This window comes from Solanum stenotomum, chromosome 12 (assembly GCF_019186545.1).
Source record: "Solanum stenotomum isolate F172 chromosome 12, ASM1918654v1, whole genome shotgun sequence".
NCBI lineage: Eukaryota > Viridiplantae > Streptophyta > Magnoliopsida > Solanales > Solanaceae > Solanum > Solanum stenotomum.
The window spans coordinates 42,498,778-42,522,569 of record NC_064293.1 but is presented as its reverse complement, the minus strand read 5'-3'; the positions used below and the strand labels follow the sequence as shown (position 1 = coordinate 42,522,569).

The following is a 23,792-nucleotide window of genomic DNA, read 5'->3' as shown; positions in this document are numbered from 1 at the left end:
CAAGTACGTACGTCGGCAAATTGCATAAGTTCCATGATTACTGCGCCGTAACAATAATATTTTTCTTATGTCAAATTGGTAGATTTTTTTTTTTTTTTAAAAAAGTATATGAAGACGTAGTAGAGGTTTGATGATAAATCGTTCCACTATCACTCTTAACCAACTCAAGAAAAAATATGTGAACTTGAATTGGATGTTAGACCAAAATATAGTAGCATGGTAGATCAAGAGTTGATAGTCATATACAGCTAGATTTGAAGAAGAGAAAATATCTAATTTAGAGGTAAGAATTAGGAGTAATTTGATAAATTCTAAGGTAGATTCAAGTTTTATCATGAAGTAGTTCACCTCATTTAATGCAAGATAACCTTGTTAGCTAAAATGAATGAAACTTCACTTAATAATATAATTGAAGTCAAAAGGCCCTCTTTCATTGAACTACCTACTATATATGGTTGTCACTTGACAATATCATATATTTTGTTCTTATTAAACGTGAATTGCGGCCACAGCCTTATTTCAACTTGCAATATAATATTCATCATAATTATATGCTATCATAGCAAAGACAAATACGCAATGTTCACGGCATGCAATTACCGACAAAAATTACGATGAAATGACAAGTACTTCATCGTCATGTCTATTCTTAAACATAAGTTATGGGTTTGAGCTCTATTGGAGTAAACCAACAAGCTCTGCAGTATGAGATCTTCTTTATTAGGGAGTCACTTGAAATACAAATACCGAACATCAAAAACAAAAAAATGTCCAATACAAGAAATACGATCACTATTGGAAATTCAATTGGTCACCACTCACCACAAACGATAGGGGTTTTAGGGCGTTTCTAGAGTCAACTATATGGGCCAGTTGCGACTGACTTATTATATTCTAAAATGCTTGGTAATAAAAAAAAAAGAATTTTGGGTCTAATTCTAGAGGTGACGATTGTTCGACTCATAATAAAGAGACTTTGCACAGGGCGGAGCTAGTAGTGGTCCTCTGTTTCTTTCTTTCTTGTTTTGGTTTGTGGGGGTTGGGGTTGTTTATTAGTCGTTTACTGTATAAGAAGATGATACAAGTACGTCAACTAGTTCACAGAGATGCACTTAAGAATAGAATTATAGCATCAATCTAGAAGTAGATGCAACTATATATACCAACTGCATCTTCTTTGGTCATTGAATTTTGTATAATATAAGCTTTGTTACATTTAATGACGAACAACAGATAACAACTCAACACCTAACCCTTACTTTAAAAATCCCCCCCTTCCTCTCATCTCTTCCACTTCACCTCTCTCCTTAATTCCTCCATACACACAAGAAATTACATTTTTCTTCAAAAGAGATGGTGAACTTGGTAGAAGCACAGAAGCCATTGTTACATGGCCTAATGAAATTAGCTGGAATCAGACCTCATAGTATAGAGATAGAACCAGGCACAATTATGAATTTTTGGGTTCCTTCTGAAACCATAATTCAAAAAACAAAGAAAAACAAAAAAATCACAACCACTACTCCTCTCTCCAACAATCAATGTGCTATTTCCCCTGAATCCACCACCGAACCCGACCCGAACAAACCCGTAGTCGTACTAATCCACGGATTCGCCGGCGAAGGAATAGTGACGTGGCAATTTCAAATCGGTGCATTAACTAAAAAATACTCTGTTTATGTACCGGACCTACTTTTCTTCGGCGGATCAGTTACGGATAGTTCCGATAGATCGCCGGGTTTTCAAGCAGAGTGTTTGGGAAAAGGGTTAAGGAAATTAGGCGTGGAGAATTGCGTAGTGGTTGGATTTAGTTATGGAGGAATGGTGGCGTTTAAGATGGCGGAAATGTTTCCAGATTTAGTTGAGGCATTGGTGGTGTCTGGATCGATATTGGCGATGACTGATTCGATTAGCACTACAACGCTTAATGGTTTGGGATTTTCGTCTTCGTCGGAGCTGCTGCTGCCTACTTCTGTTAAGGGTCTTAAGGCCCTGCTAAAAGTGGCTGCTTATAAGAAGCTTTGGTTCCCTGATCGTCTTCATAGAGATTTTCTCGAGGTTAGTTTAGTTTATTTATCAATTATTCATTTTCTTTTCTTTGCATGAATATAACAAAAGTCACAATCGATCATGAGAATCAAAATACTTAGTTTTTCATGTAAATTCGAACGTGAATTCGTACAAAATATAAATCTGTAATTTAATTACAGTAGTTAGTTAGTTTGTTGTCACAGTATAATTACGTGTGGCTTTAATGCTCTCCACTGAATCAGTTAATGGCAAACAAATTGTTCATACTTTGAAAGTTTGGTAGAGGCATCATTATATACAACAGCAAAAGTCTTTTAACTATTTTTCTTTGCCAACAAAAGATAAAAAGGGGAAACGGAGAAAATAAGAGAGGAGAGACTGTAAGCCAAATTGAATTCATTAATAAGTTGACGAAATTATGGCATACATTTTCCCACAAGGCCATAACTTGAAGATTTGCAACATTTTACACATTTGTCAACAAAGAAGGAAAAAAAAAGGGGGACACAACGTAGACTTGCATAATTTCTGAGTTCATTATTACACATGGCATCCAGCCATATGTTTCATTCTTGACATCACTGCCAGTTTGCTCAACCAACTACACCTAACCGCTTTTACCGTTTTACGACCAACTATCTTCTTCTTTTTTTATCGACATATCAAAAGTGCTGATATTAAAAAAAAAAAAATTGAGTTAATATTTCAGATAATCACTCAACTTTGAATAGTTCACTTAGAAAGTCACTCAACCTTGTTTTATAACTCAAAAGTCACTCAACTATTAGTGTTTCACTTAGAAAATCACCAAACTATTGATATTTCACTTAAAAAGTACTCAATCAATTTAAATAATTTTTTCAATAAATTTTGTAAAAATATAAAAAATAATTAAAATATTTTTTAAAGAAAAATAATAAGATGTTTATTTTAATTATTTAATTGAATTTTGTTGAAATATAGTTTTTGTTTTTCCCTATTTTTGTTTTAAAATAGTAAAAGACTTGCTACTATGTGCTTTTCTTATTACTTCTTATCGATTTCAACCTCCTATTTTTTAGATAATTTTTTTAACATATTTAATTCCAGTCATACAATTACTAGAACGGAAATGTTTTTTTTTTTGGGTTAATTGTTTTACATTTTTTCAGAAAAACTATAATTAAATAATTGAAGTGGGTCAATAAGATAATTAAAATAGACATCTTATTATTTCTTTAAAAAATAGTAAAAGTAGTTTAAAATAAAATTAATGAAAAAATATTTAAATTGATTGGGTGACTTTCTAAGTGAAATATCAATAGTTTGATGACTTTGTACGTGAAACACCAATAGTTGAATGATTTTTGAGTTATAAAACAAAGCTAAGTGACTTTCTAAGTGAACAACTCAAAGTTGAGAGATTTTCTAAGTGATCAACTCGAAGTTAAGTAATCATCTGAGATATTAATTCGTACATATATATGCCAACGACTTGAATAAACAAAAGTGACTAAAAGCCCATTTCAGTCACTTCGTCAATTTCTAACCCGTTAGTGCAAGACAAATGAAATTCGAAGTTTCTTAACCAAATTCTTGAATGTCTCTCAAGTTTCTTTCGATAAGATTAAAAGAGTAAAATCATAGCTTGGTGAGATAAAGATATATAATCTTGGGGAGGAATTTTTGTATTTATATTAATACGAGTATGAAACAACATTGATGTCATCGTTGTGATTCATATCTAAAATGTAAAGTTTTAACCGAAGCAAAGGATCTTATTTCCTCACTTGACGATATGTCAGGTAATGTTCACCAACAGAAAGGAAAGAGGAGAGCTGCTAGAAGGCTTGGTGGTGAGCAACAAAGACACAACTATTCCAAATTTTCCACAGGTAATTGGAATTTCATGAGTTCTACTCTTCAATATTTCACACAAAAAACTAGGAAACATATCGAGTGCTTTTTCCATTTTTTTTTTGACAGAGAATACATCTCCTCTGGGGTGAGAATGATCAAATTTTCAATTTGGAGCTTGCTCAGAACATGAAACAGTAAGTTTTCAGGCTTGACATGCCCTTACATTATAAACTCAAACAAGCATATGACCTCCAAGAGTAGTATACAAGATCTCACATCAGAAACTTATTTACATAGAAGTAAGAGTAATAAGTCGTTCAGTAATGCACCATTTTGATATATGACCCGTGTATATAATTCAAACTACTACATCAATAATAATTTAATACAAGTGCCACAGAGAATTTGAATAAACCTGATGATTGTTTTGCATTACTTGATGACAGTCAACTGGGTGAGAAGACTACATTTCATGGCATAAACAAGGCAGGCCATCTGGTTCACCTAGAACGACCTTGCGTTTATAACAAGTGTCTCAAGCAGTTCCTTACATCCCTGCATGCAGAAAAAACCCAAAAGTGAAGGACAGTACTGCAAAGTTCACTATCGTAAATCGTAATATCATGCAACTTTTTGTCTACGAAAAGGAAAACAACTATGTGTTTCCTCTGTAATATTAGTTACTATGTAATTTGGGTTCAGAATTTGAAATTGTTGTCTTAAACAAATATATACAAATATGTATTGCAAATTGCAGATGTTAGCTCCATAAGCACTAGCAGTTCACGAGAAGAACTTCTTGGACAAGACAATATATAGTGGTGCATGGTAAAGTGGAACAAAACAAGTTTTCAGTCAGGCTGGAATTGCATCACTTGTTCCATTTACTCGTCTTACTGCAATTTTATTTTGTATCATCTGAAGGACTGCTGAATTTCTTCCAGTGTTTTTCCTTTGGTTTCTGGAACCCAAAGCCTCACAAAAACCACCGTAAAAGCTGATACCAGTGCATAGATAGCAAATGTTCCTGCCAAATTTACAGTCTTTAGAGTCACTCCAAGCATAGTGCGAATACCAATAGAGAACGGAGAGAGAGAGAGAGAGAAACCTCCTTTACTCCAAGTTAAAAGCAAATTTGCTGTCATTGTAACAATCCATGCTGAAAACCAATTGGCCAAAGTTGCAACACTGCCACCCAGACTTTTTATGCTTACAGGCAGAATCTGCACAACCAATTAAAAACTTGACGTCTCAAGAGATGGTAAACAGAACACTCATTTTATTGTCATGCAATAGGGCTATTTATTAGAGCAGTGAGGCTCTTGAATCCCCAAAAATAAAGAGAATCATAAAACCTATGCTAGTGTCCTTGAAGAACATCTCAAGTTCAGTAAGAATATTTTCTAGGAAGAAAGTTTGAACCAAAAATCTGTCCTGGCAGTTACTTAATATGTTAAAGAAACCTGCAATAATGCTTGATCTTCCTTTAAAATTAACATCATCACCTTTAACAGGGGTGTTTCTTTATGTTAGTTTTCCTCAAATTTCTCAACCACGTTCTCCTGAGAATGTTACAAGTTTCATCTATGCTCTATTTTTAATTATGTTTAGGAAAATATATTTATCCTGGTCTCCTGAACTATAGATTAGCTTTGTTATACCTCAGACATTATGATCCAAGGTATGGATCCCAATCCTACACCAAATGCCATCACCAAGGCCTGTAAAAATTAATACGTAAAGGGTCTCAGATATGCCAGAATGCAACAATAGAACAGGGATGAGAGCAGGGGGTGGGGGGGTGGGGGAGGATAGTAGGGTTGGAACAATAGAAGGTAAGACAGGAACTATACCACAAGTCCAACCAGAGACAATACTGCAAAGAATGAATGCCAATTTTCAGGGGTGAACTCCTGGGTTGAGTAGAAAAAGTTCGTGGAGTGACAATAAAAGCAAGTCAATCCCAACACGAAGAAAGAGATCTCATTAAATTCAGAAAATTGCTTGATCAATTATTATGAATGTAAATGCAACTGACCTTCAGGAAGAATGACATTGCAACAAGCAAGCTGCTAGCAGTCATTACAGATGAGGATACCTAAAGAAAAGAGTATAATCATGTTATCCATTTGTTTTCTTTTTCAGCAAATAGAAACTGCATGTGAAATTTCTGGAAGGACTCACAATGAGGAGTAGCCTGCGTCCTGCCTTGTCCACCAGTGATGCAGAGATGCCAGTGACAATGACCTATAAAAGATGTTTATTAACTTGGAATAATATATACATATAAACTATCATTAGATCCAAGGGAACTGGCTTACCTGAATAGCTCCGATACCAAATGTTGCTGCTTTACTGGATGATATTCCTGCAAATTTGAAGAGCATTGCAATTAAACTCCTATGTCAAACCAGTTGTAACATTTCATAGTGTCTCTATGACTAGGTGGTATTATGCATACAGTCTAATTCTGATACACCTGGAATTAATTTGGCAAATAAAGAGAAGGCGCGTGATACCTTCTAAGAGTAGGAAACTGCACGCCATAATGTAGAATTAAGATAACAGTTCGTAGTAACTTGCCTATTTTACTTGAATCCACTACAAAAACTTCATCCTGATATCAGATATGGTTCCGACTTTTTGTTGTCTAATTCTCCAATTCATCACCTCTTGCTGACAATGTAATCAAAATTTATGTTCAAGGTGGATATCATGCTACAACATGGTTGGGTCATGAATGAATATACAAGTGTCTAGCTGGTGTTTGGTAAAGCTGTTTTCCCAAATTGTAGTATATGTCGATCTGGTTAATGGCATATTACCTTTTGGCACTGCAGTGTATGTGAATCTGGATAATGGTATATTATCTTAGATTGAGAGATCATCACAGATGGCACTTCACAATTTTAAGCTATTTACTGAGTGATAGCTGAGTAAGGACTGTGGCACACAACATGGGAATCATTTCTCAGGTACCAACAAAATGAAAATGAATAGTTCAAAAGGCATGGCATATTCGAATGGACACTCATGAAATAACAGACCTAGATGGCTAAGTTCCATATCAATTTCCATCAAGCAGATTTTCCAGGCATACGTTCAAGCAAAAGCAAGAAGTACTGGAAGGAATTTAAAAAGGACATAAATATCAAAACTTCATTTTCACAAACATCAAAATAAAAATTCAAAACAACTTAAAAAGAAACTGTTTATTGTGTTTAGTCAACTTATTGTTTTTGCTTTCAAGAGTACCTTAAAGGTGGGCTTGATCATACCAGGTGATCTACGGTTCCTTTACAATTAATAGCTTTAACACTTTTCTTAGTAACAAGTTAATAGTTTCTTTTTGAGATGGAGTAAGTTGATAGTTCAAAACTTCAAACTTTGTCTTTTGAGCTCTCCCCCCTCCCACAAAACGAAGTCTTCATCATCCCATATTTATTGCAGGGTGTTATCTAGGATGCAGAGGAAGAAATTCATTATACTCTTCATGCAAAACGTGGAATTCTTTTTCCCATTTCTGCTATCCAGAGTGTTACTTTCCTCTGTTTCTACCAGCCAGAGTAAAGAACAAAAAGAATGACACAATAATACTTGTAACTGCCAGTTTCAAATCATTTGATGATTCAGGTATGCATTTCTATAGACAATCAAGGAACGGAACTGACCAGCTGATTTGAAGATGTTACTGGAATAGAATAAAACACCATTAATTCCACTGAGTTGCTGGAGTGCGAGTAATCCACTCCCTACCTGAATAAAATCAGCTGATAAAATGAGTCTTGACAAGAGTAGGGGGTTTCATTTCAAGTCCTTGTCTAGTCAAGGATACCAGACATAAATCAGCATAATTAAGGAATCCAACACAAATGTGTACCAGCAAAGGGTAGTAATATCGCCGTATCTTAAGCTCAGAAAACCGAATGGTAACTTTTTTAGTTGATGATCTCACAGATTTCTGAGACAAGGACAGGAGAAACAAATGATGATGAACACATTTTTAGTAGTTTGCATTGCAAGAAGTTTCTACAGTGCAATTTGAGGGTTCAAAATAGTTGAGAAATCATCATTTAACACATTCCACATATTACCTTGATCTCATTCACTTCTGAGGATATGTCTGTGTCAAAACCCCGTAGAACTTGCAAAGAAGTTTCAAAATCTTCATTCAACCCATTTTTAGCCTAAATAATACAGCACTGACATCAGTATAATATAACAATGAAAACCTAGTTGTGACAAACATAAGTTTGGAACTCATACCAACCAACGAGGAGATTCAGGTATAAAAAATAGACCAGGTATCAAAACCATGCATGGCAACATTCCTGCAGGGTGACATAAAGGATTATAAATAAATATGTTCAAAATCAAGTATACAAGTGACTTCACATTATAACAGAAAGACATCAGCTCATTCAATGTTTTTTGAGTTGCTTCAATGAACTTGCAATGAAGAATAACTTCAAATATTTCAAGAAGGAAGGGGAATTTTAGAAAGATGAAAAACTTGTTTCAGCAAGATGAACGTCGTCAAATGCTTACTTGATAAAAAAAATTCCTACTAACTCTACCATCTTAAGAATAGAGAAGTTAATAAGATAACAATCAGTTTGTCAATCACCAAATGGTTAGGGAACCTATTGCAATTAAGCTAATTTTAACAAGGAAGACTGTATTTCTCACCTATAACAGCAAGCACTCTCCAGCTTACAAATAATCCCAACAGATATACCAGCATAATCCCCACTGTTACAGAGAGCTAATGCCAAGAGATCAAATTATTTCTTTTTTTAATTAAAAATGAGCCATTTATATCTATAGATCATAAAACCTATAGGATTGAGTGACCAGGGATATCTGTAAATCCCAATACAAAACCAACCTGGTTAATGGATCCAAGAACTCCCCTCATGTTTTTAGGTGAAATCTCTGCTATATATACAGGCACCTGCAGATAACAAGCAAGAAGATTCAGCAAGCAGGACTATTAACCATAACTTCAAGAAGAACAAGTACAGAAGTTGAACACTTAAGATTACCACATAGGAAATAATGCCGACACCAAAACCTTCCAACAGCCTTCCCATATACAAAAATGAGACATCCTGTTAAAAGTGGGAAAAGGGCATGTATGGTCAAGTTAATTACCTATAAAATTGCAGATTCAATCAGAATGTGCAAGAGATAACAACTAATCACTTACAGTGGCAAATGAAACGGCAAGCCATCCAATAATATTAGGAATTGATGCAATCATTAGAGTCTGTATTTCAGAGAGAAGATGAGGTAACTGGGAAAGTTACTAAAGAACCAAAGAAAGAAAAATAAAAGATTATCATAGTGTTGAACTACTGTTGAGGCGAGTTTTAGAGCAATGGTAGAGTTGCTCCTTCGGTGACATGGAGCTCACAGATTTGATGTGTGAAAACTTTTTGTTTCTTTTTTTTTTGCAGAAATGCGAAGGAAAGGTTGTGGCATTTAGAATACAAGACTAAACAGTTGAAAGTGCCTTAGAATTATACCCCTTTTCGTCCAATGTATTCTGATATTTGACCGCTTGCAATTGCGCCAACCATTGCACCAACATTTGCTAAAGATCCAAAGATCGAGAACTGTCCATGAAAAAGTAACACTATGTTTAACCATACATCAGCAAGAAGATACTAAATAAAACCAGCCACCTATGAACTTTTTCAAGAAAAGTCCCGCATATCACACAGTTTCTTTCGGCCACTAATTCTATTGTTTCCGTTTAGAACTTGTAGCTTCACTACACTAGATACACAGTGTGTTTGGTAGGAATGAAAACCTCATTTTCTAACTAGAAGTCATTTTCCTTATAATTATTTTCAATTGTAACTTCATATAACATATTACTTGCTTCAATTAGCAATATTATCAATCTCTAGATACTCAAAAGAAAAGTCTATCAAACACTCTAATTTCCTGCGTAATATTATTAGTATCAATGTTTGATATATACTGTGTATATATATAAATATATAGGGAGAGAAACAAATATTTATTTTACCATACCACATACACCCCCCAAAAACTACCCCAGTTTCCCTGCTGTTGTTTTTGTACAGAAAAAAACGGAAATAAATGTACTAAGACAAAACATACCTCTGAAATGGTAAGTCCAAGGTCGCTGGTGATTTCGGACTGGGTAGGGTTAGAGTAGCCACACTACAAAATTACAAAAGCAACCATATTATAATTAATTATATAAAATTTGTATATGCAAATGCAAGGTGGTGAAGAAATTAATAGTCATACGGTGAAGCCAAATTGAATTGGGCCTAATGCAACAATGAGAACACAAAGATAAATGGAGATAGATTCGCGGAGGATTTGGGCTGAGGATCCCATCATACTGGACTGGCGGGAGCTCATCCGGTACCAGCTGCCGGTATGCAGCAAGGGCTTCCGAAGCCCGTCGTCGGCGGTGTTATCATCTCGGAAACTCATCGTTCCTCCGTGTCTCTGTTTCCGTTTAGGATAAAGGTGAAAATAGATCAGAGGAGAAGTAGAATGGATTCATGAAGACGTTAATGCCGTATATTTCGCAACTGACTCTAAAATAACGGTGAAACATTCCCGCGCCACTTGAAGCGGAATGGACACACTTCTTTTATTTATTTAACTTCCGATTAATGGTTTCAGTTTTTCTTTTTTGGTTTAATATCAGTTTTGATCCTTCGATTATCGACCAATTATAAATTTACTCCTTTTAATAACCGATAAAGCATAATTAAAACATGCAGGCTTAGTTTCTTTGACTATGACCAACAAATTTATCATGATTATTAATTGTGTCATCACTTAATTACTCCTATAATATTACTCACATTGATATAATTGTAAATATATTTGAAACATACCATACAAAGATTGAAAATACACATTAGTTAATTGAAGGTTAATTATACTTTTTAAAATATCACAAGTATTAAAATTAATGATTACTCCCTCCGTCCCTATTTAGTTGTCCACTTTAGAAATGACACACAGATTAAGGCAACAATGATTAGCATAGTAAAGTTACAATTTTACCCTTATAGTACAATTTACAATTCCAAAATAAATTCACTCAAAATAACTAATCAATGCTGAGAAGTTCATAAGTTTATTTACTTTATTTATGATAATTTTTCACTTTAAATAAGGGTATAATAGGAAAAAATTTGTTGTCATTTCTTGATTTGTCAAAATGGACAATTAAATATGGACAACTAAATAGGGACGGAGGGAGTATCAATTACCGGGTAGCCAACCACAAATGTACTCATTGTCCCTTTAAATATTCATTTAATTACTAGTATATTTATTTTTGTGCATTTTATTTCAAATCTCTTGTTGTGATCCTCATTCTTCCTCGATGTATATATTTATCATGGCATATTGAGGATATAAAAGTGATTATCATTTATTCTCTTTGAGTTTTTTAATATATATAACTGCACGTTAGTTTTGCTATTTTTCCAGGTTTAACATATGGAGTACTGAATCTCTCATTTCTCATATGAGTCATATATGTGTGGTTAATTATCATTTAATGTTAATGAAATATATTTAAACCCGACAACAATAATAGTACTCTTATTACATGATATGCATTTAGATATGATTTCAAAATAGCATTTTAAAAATAAGAATGTGCTCGATCTTTACAACATTCCAAAACTTGGACAAGGCTTTAATAGGCCATAGAAAAAGAGGGAAAAATAGAGAAAATGGTCCAAAACCCTCCCAATCTATATCTGAAAGCTCAACTACACATTTATATTTCACGGGAATTCTATCACTCCCTTAAACTATTTTAAAGTGTAATTGTTTGCTCCCTAATTGCTGACGTGGCAAAGAAGGTGTAGTGGAAAGGCAAAAAAAAACTAATTAAAACTTTAATATTTTCCTTATTTCACATTATCTTTTGCTTTTCTAAAAACACTTTTATGTTTCCTTTAATTTATTTGTTACTTTTTATGTTTTTTTCTTCATTCTTCTTCTCTATAACAGATCGGCAACAACACCGGCAGTGATGGCTTCTTTGATCCACCAAGTGAGCTTCGCTCCTCCACTACCAGGTCTTCGTCCCCATAGTTCTTCCATTACCAAACTCCCTCTCATTTTTGAATTGCACACTTCTCAATGTAGCTCTACTAAAAATCCACCAGAAATAATCTCCGTTATTCCACCATATGAGAACAAACTCATCAACAACCAATTCCGATGTAAACCACCACTTAAATCACCATCACCACATACTCTGTTTTTATAGCTTCAAGATAGGAGATGCAAATTCTGCTAGAGAGACAAAAGATATTCTGAAAAATAATTTTCTCTATACATCAATGATACAATAGAAAGCACATAATTATAGCTATACAATTATAGGGTTAGAGTTCTATTCTAGAAAGAAGTATATATGATTATAAATGTATATTCTGTAAATCAGTCCTATTCTAAGAAAGAATATATTTTCTGATTACTATACAATATAGCTTTTCCTAACATCCCCCCTCAAATTGATACCGGTGATCACAAAGTAGCAATTTGGAGATAAGATATTAATGTCGTGCTCAAGTCATTGCCTTTGTAAACAAATCAACAAGTTGATCATGAGAAGNATAATTATAGCTATACAATTGTAGGGTTAGAGTTCTATTCTAGAAAGGAGTATATATGATTATAAATGTATATTCTATAAATCAGACCTATTCTAAGAAAGAATATATTTTCTGATTGCTATACAATATAGCTTTTCCTAACATCCCCCCTCAAATTGATATCGGTGATCACAAAGTAGCAATTTGGAGATAAGATATTAATGTCGTGCTCAAGTTATTGCCTTTGTAAACAAATCAACAAGTTGATCATGAGAAGAAATATGTTATAGAGTGATGAAACGATCGATAACCATTTTTCGAATGTAATGGCAGTCTACCTCTATATGCTTTGTGTTTTCATGTTGCATCAGGTTTGTGGTTATTTTAATCGCACTAGTGTTATCAACTTATAGCACTGTAGGAGATGTAATAGTGATACTGAGCTCAAATAATAATCATCGTAGCCAAACAATTTCTGAACTTGCAGCCGACATGGCATGATACTCAGCCTATGTAGATGATTTAGATGTACGAGATTCTTTCTTACATTTCCAAGATATCAAGGATGTGCCAAGAAACATGCACTAACCAATAACAGAGCGACGAGAATTACGGCAACCAGCCCAATCTACATCAGTATATCCTTCAAGATATATAGAAAAATTAGAACGAAAAAGAACATCCTGACTCATAGAACCACGAACATATCGAATGACACAAAGTAATGCAGTGTGATGTATACGATAAGGATTAACCACAAACTGACTTAGAATTTGTACTGCATATGAGATGTCAGGCCTTGTCATAGTGAGATAAACTAATGATCCCACCAACTATCGATACAATGTTGGATTATTGAATGGTTATCCATCAACCTCCTTGTACTTTATATTAATCTCCATTGGGGTTTCCACAACCTTGTCATCAGTAAGACCAGCCTTTGCAACAAGATCACGAGAGTACTTTTGTTGTGTAAGCATGATCCCAGTAGGCAAGTACAGAACCTCAAGTCCTAGAATGTATGTCAGTCGTCCCAAGTCCTTCATCTTAAATGAGGTATGCAAGAATTATTTCAACCTAGTAATATTCTCTGGATCATTTTCTGTGATAATAATATCATCAATATAGATAAGTAGTATTGTGATACTTATTAGAGAACTACGAAGAAATAAAAAATGGTCTGAAGTACTCTGACAGAAGCCCGCAGTTTGAATCGTGGATCGAAATTTGTCAAACCAAGCTCGGGAGCCTGTTTTAAGCCATAAAGAGATTTTCAAAGATGACAAACTGCATTTGGTCTTGGCAGAACACACCCAGGTGGTTGTTTCAGATCGTCATGGAGAAATGTGTTTTTTCACATCCATCTGATGTAAGGTCCGGCCATTCATTGAAGTCATTTCCAATAATGTCTGTACCGTTGTTATCTTAGCAACAGGTGCAAAAGTCACCTCATAATCCACCCCATACTCCTGTTTGTACCCTTGAGCAACTAATCGATCTTTGTAGCGATCAATTGTACTATTTGCCTTAAGTTTAATGGAATAAACCCACTTACTTCCAATGAAAACTCCAGCTATTGGTTTATTAACAAATTCCCACGTAGAATTTTCATTCAATGCACGAAGATCTTCTGACATTGCCTCTTGCCAACAAGTTTGTGTAGAAGCCTAAGAGTAAGATGTAGGTACATTGACAAAATGTAGTGTGGTATGCATAGCATAAGAATTACCAAATTTCCCTATAGAGTTACCGAGCCGTTCAGGAGCATGGCGATCTGTCCGACTAGATCGGTGTGAGAGAGTAACTGGATGAGACGATTCCTCTTTCGAAAATGATGAAGCGTATGTAGAGTCAATAGAAGAAGAATAAGACGGTTGGAGATCATCATAATCATAGTTTATGAGCTGCGCCGGAGAATCAGTAACTACCACATCATCATCAAACTTGTACAAAAAAGAAACAGATTCTGAAGCATGTTTAGAATTTTGTTTGGAAGAAAATTAACCCTAAAAGAAATAACATGTCTAGATACACGAAGTTGGCGACAAGATGCATCANTAGAAGAATAAGACGGTTGGAGATCATCATAATCATAGTTTATGGGCTGCGCCGGAGAATCAGTAACTACCACATCATTATCAAACTTCTACAAAAAAGAAACAGATTCTGAAGCATGTTTAGAATTTTGTTTGGAAGAAAATTGACCCTAAAAGAAATAACATGTCTAGATACACGAAGTTGGCGACAAGATGCATCATAACATAGATATCCCTTTTGTTTGTCATTGTAGCCCACAAAAATACATTGTGCTGCCTTAGCTGAAAGATTTTGTCGTTCATGTGCTCGAAGATAGACAAAGCAAACACAACCAAAAACTCGCAAGTGAGAATAATCAGGCTTCTTATGAAATAATTTGAAGTACGATGTCTCATTAGCAATGACTGAGGAAGTTTGTCTATTAATCAAATATACAGAAATATGTACTGCTTCAGGCCAGAAACTCTTAGGCATATTTGATGTGCCCAACAAAGCCAATATAGATTTCAAAACATGCCGATTCTTTCTTTCTACGACTCCATTTTGTTTCGGAGTATGAGGACAAGTGCGTTGAGAAATAATTCCTTTGTGTTTGAAAAACTCAACAAGATTAATCTTAGTGTACTCTTCTCCGAAATTAGAATCAAATATTTTTAAAGTTTTATGAACTGTGTATACATATACTCAACAAAATTCATAATAAGAGTCGGGACCTCAGATTTCTTTCGAATAAAAAACACCCATGTGTATCTAGATACATGATCAATAAACAATACAAAGTACTTATATCCCATCGTTGACAAAGTAGGAGAAGGGCCCCAAACATCATTTTACACCAAATCAAATAGAACTTCATAAGAAGATGAACTGGGTGGAAAAGAGAACTTGTGACTTTTCGAATTGGCACAATTAGAACATGTCAAAGGGTTATTAGAATGAATGCATGTGTTGCTAGAAGGCATGATTTGAGCATGTACTGAAGTCGAGAGTAATGGGGATGACTCATCCTATAATGCCAAAGAGTGAGCAACTTATTCAAGCGAGTAACATCCGTGGCAGAAACTGAAATAAAACAATGATGTAAATGATGATGAACCGACTCTAGAAAAAACATTATGCCAACTCTACACATTTTGGCCATGGTCAACCCGATTTTCAGATTCTGAACAACACAATCATTGGGTGAGAATTTTACAACACAATTCTGACCAATTAGCTGACCTACTGAAACCAAAATTAGCCTTCAAATTAGGTACATAAAGAACGTTAGACAAATTTCTAACATAACCAATACCCGAAGCGGGCAATGTATGCTTGTTTGCCGTATGAATAATATGTTTAAAAATATCATCATACAATAACGAAAATTGGGACAGATCTCCGGTCATATGATTGGAAGCACTCGAATCTAGATACCAAGTAGATTTAATAGAATTATCATGTACCTGAGGATGCCGAAAGTGCACTTGAGATGTCTCCGGGTGACATCCATCTGGTAAGCTTGGTGAGCAGGCCGTGAATGATTTGGACAACGACGATAATCTGAAATATGATAGGCCAATAATCTTACAGTAAGCACAAAATTTTTTCTTCTTAGGACAATTGGTTGCTATGTGACCAAACTCGTTGCATTCATAGCAATGTACACTTCTCTTAGTATTTCCTGATTATGTATCGATAGTTGATTTTTGTGCAAGTAATGCAACAACGGGTAGTGACATCGACTCCATGGTCGCTTGAGTTCCAAGCCTGGTCTTTTCACGCAAGACAACTGTTAACACAACATCAAGAGCATGTATGACTTCTCTGTTTAACAAACTGCTATGAATTGACTCGAATTTAGACTGGAGTTTTATCAAGAACTGTACCATCCTTGTCTTTTAACGTTCTCCCAACACTTCTTTGAGCCCTGTCGTAGACATAATTCGCCCAGAAATTTAATCATGTTCTGACCAGAGAAGCTGCAAGCCAGTATAAAACGAACGAACATTATTCGTCCCCTTGTGTATATTCAGCAATGTTGCGTTTCACTTCAAAGTCTCATGCTAGATTGCTTTGTTGGTAGACGTTACGCAAGTAGAGCCACATATATGAAACTGAACTAAATGGTCTAAGTCCCATAGCGATGTCAGCATGTACCAAATTCAGCATCCAAGCGATTACCTTCGCATTATTTAAATTCCATCGTTCCAACTCTTTTTCATCTGTTGGCAGACCAACAAAATCATCTAACCACCCAAAAAGGCACTTTCCTTTAACAAAAATTCCAAAGTGGAATTTCCATAGAGAAAAAATGGAACCATCCAATTTTGTGGAGAGCAAATCATGCGAGGATGATTGTGAATTCATTAAGGAGACAAAATACAACAGAGAAAGAGAAAATAAAAAAAGGACAGATACAAAGAGACAAGAGAAACGTAGGAAGGTAACAAGTTACCTTTGTAGAGAAAGCAAAGAGCATGATTTTTTTTTTCAAATGATGACTCTTGATACCATGCTAGAGAGACAAAAGATATTCTGAAAAATAGTTTTCTCTATGAATCAATGATACAGTAGAAAGCACATATTTATAGCTATATAATTGTAAAGTGAGAGTTCTATTCTAGGAAGGAGTATATATGATTATAAATGTATATTATGTAAATCAGTCCTATTCTAAGAAAGAATATATTTTCTGATTACTATCAATATAGCTTTTCCTAACAAATTCAAGCTCAAACACAAAATTTATAAGTCAAATGCATTCTTTATCTTTTTTCCAGATCTAAAAAGATTTTGGTTATCAAATCTAAGATGAACATTATATTATACAAAAATCATACTAAATCTTCATTTTCAACATTCCTACTAAACTAACTATAGCGAAAAACTTAAACCTTAAGATGGATAAAAAAGAATTTTTGGGCATTGAATTGTTAATGATTTTGGGTGAAAATTTCATCAATCAAAAGAGAAAAATATAGAAGATTATGCAAAAATAGAGAATTTGAGGGTTGAATCAACGATTATTAGAAGAATATTTAAATTTTTCGAAGATTGAATTGAGAGGAATTTAGAGGAAAACTGATGAAAAATAATTTAGCGCCAAGTTGATGATGCTATGGTTGTAGAACAAAGAAAAAGATTTTTTTAATGGGATGTGGAAGGGGCGTGCAAATCACTGCTCAATACAAATTTGAGAATGACTTTTTGAGGGGTATATATTTCACTTTTAGAATGTTCAAGTAGTGATAACCCATGAAGTTGGAGTGTGTAGTTGAAATTTCAAATATACATTGAAAAGGTTTTAGACCATTTTCTCGGGAAAAATATAAACCCACTTACTAAAGGTGGGTTTATAAATATAGTCCATGACACATGTTGGCATATGGGCTCTTGGATTATGTATTTTTGCGAGAAATTAACGTCAATTTGAAAATAGATAATCTTGAACTCTTTATTCCGTGAAAACTCTCAAGGTCAAAAATCAAACCTTGTTCAACTTGACGCTAAAAGTTCAAGGTCTATAAATTATCTTGAATTTTGGTCATCACTTTGTGTTAGAAAGGTTACATTATATAATGGCTAGGGGTGTTCACGGGTTCGTTTGGGTCGGTTATTGGTCAAAACCAAAATCAAACCAACTTAATCGGTTTTAAAATTATCAAAACCAAACCAAACCTAATATAATATATATTTATCGGTTTGGTTGTTATCGGTTTCGGTTCAGTTTGGTTCGGTTATACGGTTATTAATCATATACATAAAATTAAAAGAAATAATTTATTCAAAACATGAAAAAGTGACAATAATCCATTTAAAACGAAAAATAGTGAATGATTGATGTTACAAAACTTTCGATCATTGAATTTACTATGAATAAAGCTTCAAAATTCACTAGTTTTGTCCTAGAAAAAAGAGACATTGACATTTTTAGTCCCACAAAGAATTGTCATAGATACTCATATACATGAAACCAATAAGATAAATGTTCTTACCTTGGACATTTTTACTTTCATGAGTAAATTATAAATAAATTTTGATGAATACATATATAAGATTTTTAAAATTGTTTATAAAATAGTATATTATGTATGTATAATAATAAAATTTATGTGTATTATTTATCAATTTGGTTCGATTATTTCTTTGATTTTTTTCGAACAAAATCATAACCAAATCAAATACTATCGATTTTTTAAAAATTTAAAACCAAACCAAACCAAACCCTAAATAAAATCGATTCATTTAATCGATTTGGTTCGATTTTTTGGTTTGAATTGATTTTTATCCAAACCCTGAACACCCCTAATAATGGCATATGGGCTATTAGGGCTTGTCAATTTGGGTCATGAGAGACAAAATATCAAAACCAGCACTCAATTTCTGAACTTGACATTTGCCAATGGAAATGGGGTTGAGTATTTTTGTTAAATTAGGTCTTATGCCTAACTCACACCCCAAAAGCTAGCTCAAAGGAAGGAGGATTGCCAAGATTTATAAGGAGTCTACTTATCTCATTAACCACCAATGTGAGACTTTTGTCATTCTTTAACAGTTTTAGTGTCATGTCATCGTCAAATGCTGCTCAGTTATTCAACAATGAGCTATGTATAGAGGAATTTATTCTGTTCGCTTTCGGCTGTAGTACAGATATCCAAACCTGATTTCATTCTTTCTATTTAAGTAACACTTCGGTTGAAAGAGCAATAATGTGTTGATGTTGTTTGGGGGATCTTACATGGAACTTTACTAGGGATGCAAGTATACTTTTCTTTGAAACTTTGTTCCGTAGGGAGAATTTATTCATCCCATCATAATTCATATCCTTGAGTTATTTGACATTAGGTGAAAGGGAATCGTAGGACCTTTATTTCTTCATACATATATATAATATATCAACTTTCACTTAAACATTTATTTTTTTTACATATACCCATAATAAAGCTCCATTGTGCCATAGTATATATGGGCGTGATTTGAAAGGGATTGACTATGCTAGTGGAGAAGTATATATGGGCGTGATTTGTCTACTTTTTTTCTTGTTTTATTCCCTTAGGAAACGACAAAAAAAAACCTTTGAAATAGCGGTGGAGTAGCTACAATTTTCACTGAGAAAGTTCAAAATATGAAAAAACAAGCACACTCCGTACTTAAGAAGTTAAAAGGAGCTCAACATCTATTGTGTATATATAAAAAAAATAAAAAATTAACCATATACAAATTATAATATAATTTTTCGTTGAAAAGAGTTTGAATAAAAATTCCTCAGCCCTACTTGGCTCCGCCAATGCTTTAAACCCTTTCCATACTCATACAACCCATCTTTTACGCGAACCAACCATAGCATTTTTAGCTTTAATGACTCGTGTCCATCCTCGTTATGATGCATATCCTAATGAATCTCATCTTATATTGGTCATTATCCTATTGACGTCAAGTTTGAGTATGAGAGGGTGCAAAGTATTTTTTAATAGTCTTATGCTTGTAACTTTAAGAATTAACTTTTAGTTTTGAGTTTAATTCGAGGTCTATTTCTTTAACATAAGCAAATATGGGTTAGTTCAGATCCAAACGTGATTAATTAAGGACATATATATGCTGAGTAAATAAGAAATTTAAGTGGTTATGTTAGCCGATATTGATGGATGCATATGAAACTTTACTTATATCTCAATTTATATGATATTCTTTTTTTTTAATTCAATAAAAAAAATGTTATCTTTCTTTATTCCATGATTATTTAATCACCACATTTCCATTTTATGCTTATTGGATCCTCCTTAAACATTAATTTGTGAAGAAAAATCAATTTAAAATAATTTTAATAAAGAGAATTCAATATAATCAAATATGTTTTTTTTATTTATTTTTTAAATTTAATAATATCAAATAAATTAAGACGAAATGCAGATTCCACAAATTTCTGCGGAGTCTCAGATTTAACTTTTATATTTTGGGAGTAGCTAGCGTGAAGCTGGTGATGTGACTTGTCCATAATCTCCCATTAGATTTTGCCTGTCCTTTTTCCGCTCTTCCAGGACTCTGTATTGGACCCCCACTCCCTCCCCCTTCACCCTATTTTTTCTTCTTTTCTTTTCTCCTACCAAATTTAAGATGGTATAATTTCTTAGAAACTGACATGAAAGGTCATATATATATATTAATCTCTCTATAACAAAATATTTTTTTTATTTCCAATCCAATGTTCGTGGTCGGTATAAAAGCTTCAACTAATTTTAGATAGCACAATGCAGGATCCAGTGACAGATGCAAAATTTTCATTAAGGAATGTCAATGGTTATAGTAAAAAAAATTATAAATAGGCTAGTAGGGGTTGAACACATGACCTCATGGAGTGTTTGCAAGCCTCTAATCAATAGATTAAACCTTCAACTTATTATAAAAAGTGTCAATTTATGTATTTATATTTATTAAACTAAAATATAATCACTATATACAACGTAATTTTTCAATGAAGGGGTGTCAAGGTAGGTCCGCCACTAGCAGGACCCATGGATTAAACCTTCAACTTGTTATAAGAAGTGTCAATTTATATATTTATATTTATTAAACTAAAATAAAATTTAATCACTTTATACAACGTAATTTTTAGACCAAGGTAGGTCCGCCACTGGCAGAACCCATTCGAGGGAGGTGCCAACAAAATTTTCTCCATATCCAAAGCTCAAACCTAAAATTTCTGATTGAAGATGAAAGTGTTTCATCACCACACACAAGTCACAACCCATGTTGATCTCTCTATAACAATATTATTATACAACACTTTATTATAACAATCAAAAAAAAATTCTGAAATTGATTTTTTATGTTCTATTTACTTATATGTAGTAATAGGTTATTAACGTGCTAGATATTCTAAAAGACTCACAAATAGTCATATACGTAGTATGCAGATATTAGAAACAAACCTAACCTCTCTGAAACAATGATACCTTACTAAACAACCAAATTTTTTTTCGAATCGCTTTTAAAAAAATATTTTATCTCTTTATAATGTTTTTTATCTGTAACAGTCACAATCGTCTTTATAACATTATAACATTTGTCTTTCTTTTTAGTAGTATGATAACTAATCATTTTTAAGGAATTTTTTTGTTTCTAATGTTACCTAATAAGTCTAGAATTTTTTTTTCTCTAAATATCATGTGAACATATTTTTCTTAATTGAAAGATTTCCTTGTTTATATAAAAGTGTGAGTAACCTTAAATTTTTTACATCCAAAACATTTTAAAATAAAAATTAAATTTTATGCCTAGAATTATCAAATATTATTTAAATAGTGCTATTGCTGCAACACCCCATAACTAGAAAGAACTAAAAAGCAATTTAAAAGAGGAAACGGTCATTTTTGGAAAGTATAAAAAAAATCTGGAAATTTTCAAGTGTGTTAAAGTTGAGTTTTGGTTAACTTCAAACGATCATAACTTCTAGCTCAGGATGCGTTAGGTGTGTTTCCAGATATCGTAGTAAAGATCTTGGAATGATCTTTCCAACACCGCTGAGTTTGCGCGATTCCGAGTTTGTATGAGTAAGATATGCCCATTGGAAGTTGGGTTGTTTGAATAAGGAAATGTCTAATCAGAATTTTAGAAGGGCATTATGGTCTTTTCCATACCCCAAGACTTGATTTCATTTTTTTTGTAATTAATTGGGATCTAAACTGATAGGATTCAGTTTACGCTTTTACGATATTGAGTTAGGGTTTTAGAAAAAAGAAAAAAAGAAGAGAAATGAGGAGAAGGAGCAAGAATCGTCAAGTTCTTCAAGAGTCGTTTGTGGATTTCGTCGAGGGGTGATCCCTACGAGGTATGTTAGTTCACACAACGTTAGGTTCGTTGACCCACGCGCCAAACATGTTTTATTCAGCATGAATTCGTCCTAAAAGTTGAAAGTTTGAATGTTCTTGATGTGTGTTCTTGAATTTACTTTCGCTCTTGAATTTGGGATGAGATTGAGGAGTTCTTGAGAGTTTAAGGTCGATTTTAGAGTTATGTTTGATTAGATTCTTGTGTACATATGTTGGGTATCTGAATCTAAAGAGAATTGGAGAAAAAGAATCGAATATAGGCGAATTGGGGCTGGAAAATGAAAAAGGAGCAAATCGGGCAAATCTGGGTACCAAGTCCGCGTCGTGGACCTATTCTTCAGGATGTGAAAAATCCTCCCTCGCGGAGCGGAGTGGTCACGGACTATTCTGCTCAAAAGTTATTTTCGCGACCAAAATTTAAATAAATCTCCGCGTCGCGGACCAACTTTCAGACAATGATTTCTTGATTTTTTTCTCGTGTTTAACTATCTAAATACACTCCTAAACATCATACGATATTTCCTATCACAAATTTGAATCCTTGAATCCATGATTCAATTCAAGGATCAGTTAAGAGTCAAGTCAATAGAAGTTAAGAGCCAAGTCAAGAGAAGTTGATAAAGTTTTTTCAAACGTCTTTTACAAATGATTTAACTTTGTTCTAAGACTTGAAGTTTTGAGTTGAGTAAAGAGTAAAGTTGAAGTTCATTTCTTCAAAATATATGGGGACTATGTATTCCCAAAGAGTTAAAAATGTTTTCACATTTAAACAAGAAAAGGAAACCTTGATTTCCAAAGAGCCTTTGAGCCTGTTTTCAGAAAAGAGTAAGTTCTTTCACAATTAAGCAAGAGAGGAAACTTTGATTTCCAAAATAACCTTCGAGCTAAGTTTTTGAGCAATTATCTCAAATCACAAAAAGAAGTATATTTTTAAACATAAGAACTAGTATCATATTTTAGGAGTAGTATTGAACACCGATATGATGGAAGGTTCAAACAACTCACAGCCCACATAAACCATGTAGCCACCATGGGTAGAAAAGGGTCCTACTTTTTAGATGATTCCTTAGTGCTTTTTATCATATACTAGTGGATCCACTTAGTAGTTCAAGTTCTATACCCCCGGAAAGGTATAGGACGGCCCTGGCAGCGTGAGGCAAAACGTTGTATCATCATGATAGCTCTTAAGTGATGGTTGTCGATTAGAGAAACTCCAACAGAAATAATTGTATTCTTATATACACAGTTTATTTGTATTTTACATACATTTCAAAGTTATAGTGTATATTTGCATACACACAGAGTATTATTGTATTTCCAAATACACAGAGTTGACATACATGTTTTAAACACCTTTTCTTTATATTGCACTTGTTTTATATTGATTTATATTAAAATGAGTTCAGTTAAGTTGAATTGAGTTGAGCCAGGTAAGTTCTTCAATTCCTTTCAAACTTAT

At 33.7% G+C, this 23,792-nt stretch overlaps 3 protein-coding genes across 4 annotated transcripts in view; 1 reads left to right on the top strand and 2 right to left on the bottom strand.

The window, feature by feature from the left end:
* Window positions 1–23,792, bottom strand: part of LOC125849239 (protein RADIALIS-like 5) — a 79,998-nt gene that overhangs the window by 38,251 nt on the left and 17,955 nt on the right. The window lies entirely within an intron of this gene.
* On the top strand, window positions 1,190–4,642 carry LOC125849235 (uncharacterized). Its single transcript, XM_049529277.1, has 4 exons — window positions 1,190–2,058; window positions 3,816–3,905; window positions 3,997–4,064; window positions 4,317–4,642. Exons 1-4 carry the CDS (start codon window positions 1,354–1,356, stop codon window positions 4,450–4,452), a joined length of 999 nt encoding a protein of 332 aa, XP_049385234.1. The 5' UTR covers window positions 1,190–1,353; the 3' UTR covers window positions 4,453–4,642.
* On the bottom strand, window positions 4,058–10,405 carry LOC125849233 (sugar transporter ERD6-like 6). Its single transcript, XM_049529275.1, has 19 exons — window positions 10,156–10,405; window positions 10,003–10,065; window positions 9,399–9,488; window positions 9,080–9,139; window positions 8,916–8,981; window positions 8,759–8,824; window positions 8,560–8,635; window positions 8,137–8,201; window positions 7,965–8,057; window positions 7,751–7,831; window positions 7,542–7,626; window positions 6,192–6,238; window positions 6,055–6,117; window positions 5,909–5,968; window positions 5,724–5,783; window positions 5,532–5,591; window positions 4,979–5,093; window positions 4,768–4,897; window positions 4,058–4,425 (listed from the first exon to the last, which is right to left on the bottom strand). The coding sequence occupies exons 1-18, from the start codon at window positions 10,345–10,347 to the stop codon at window positions 4,785–4,787; spliced, it is 1,455 nt and encodes a 484-aa protein (XP_049385232.1). The 5' UTR covers window positions 10,348–10,405; the 3' UTR covers window positions 4,058–4,425; window positions 4,768–4,784.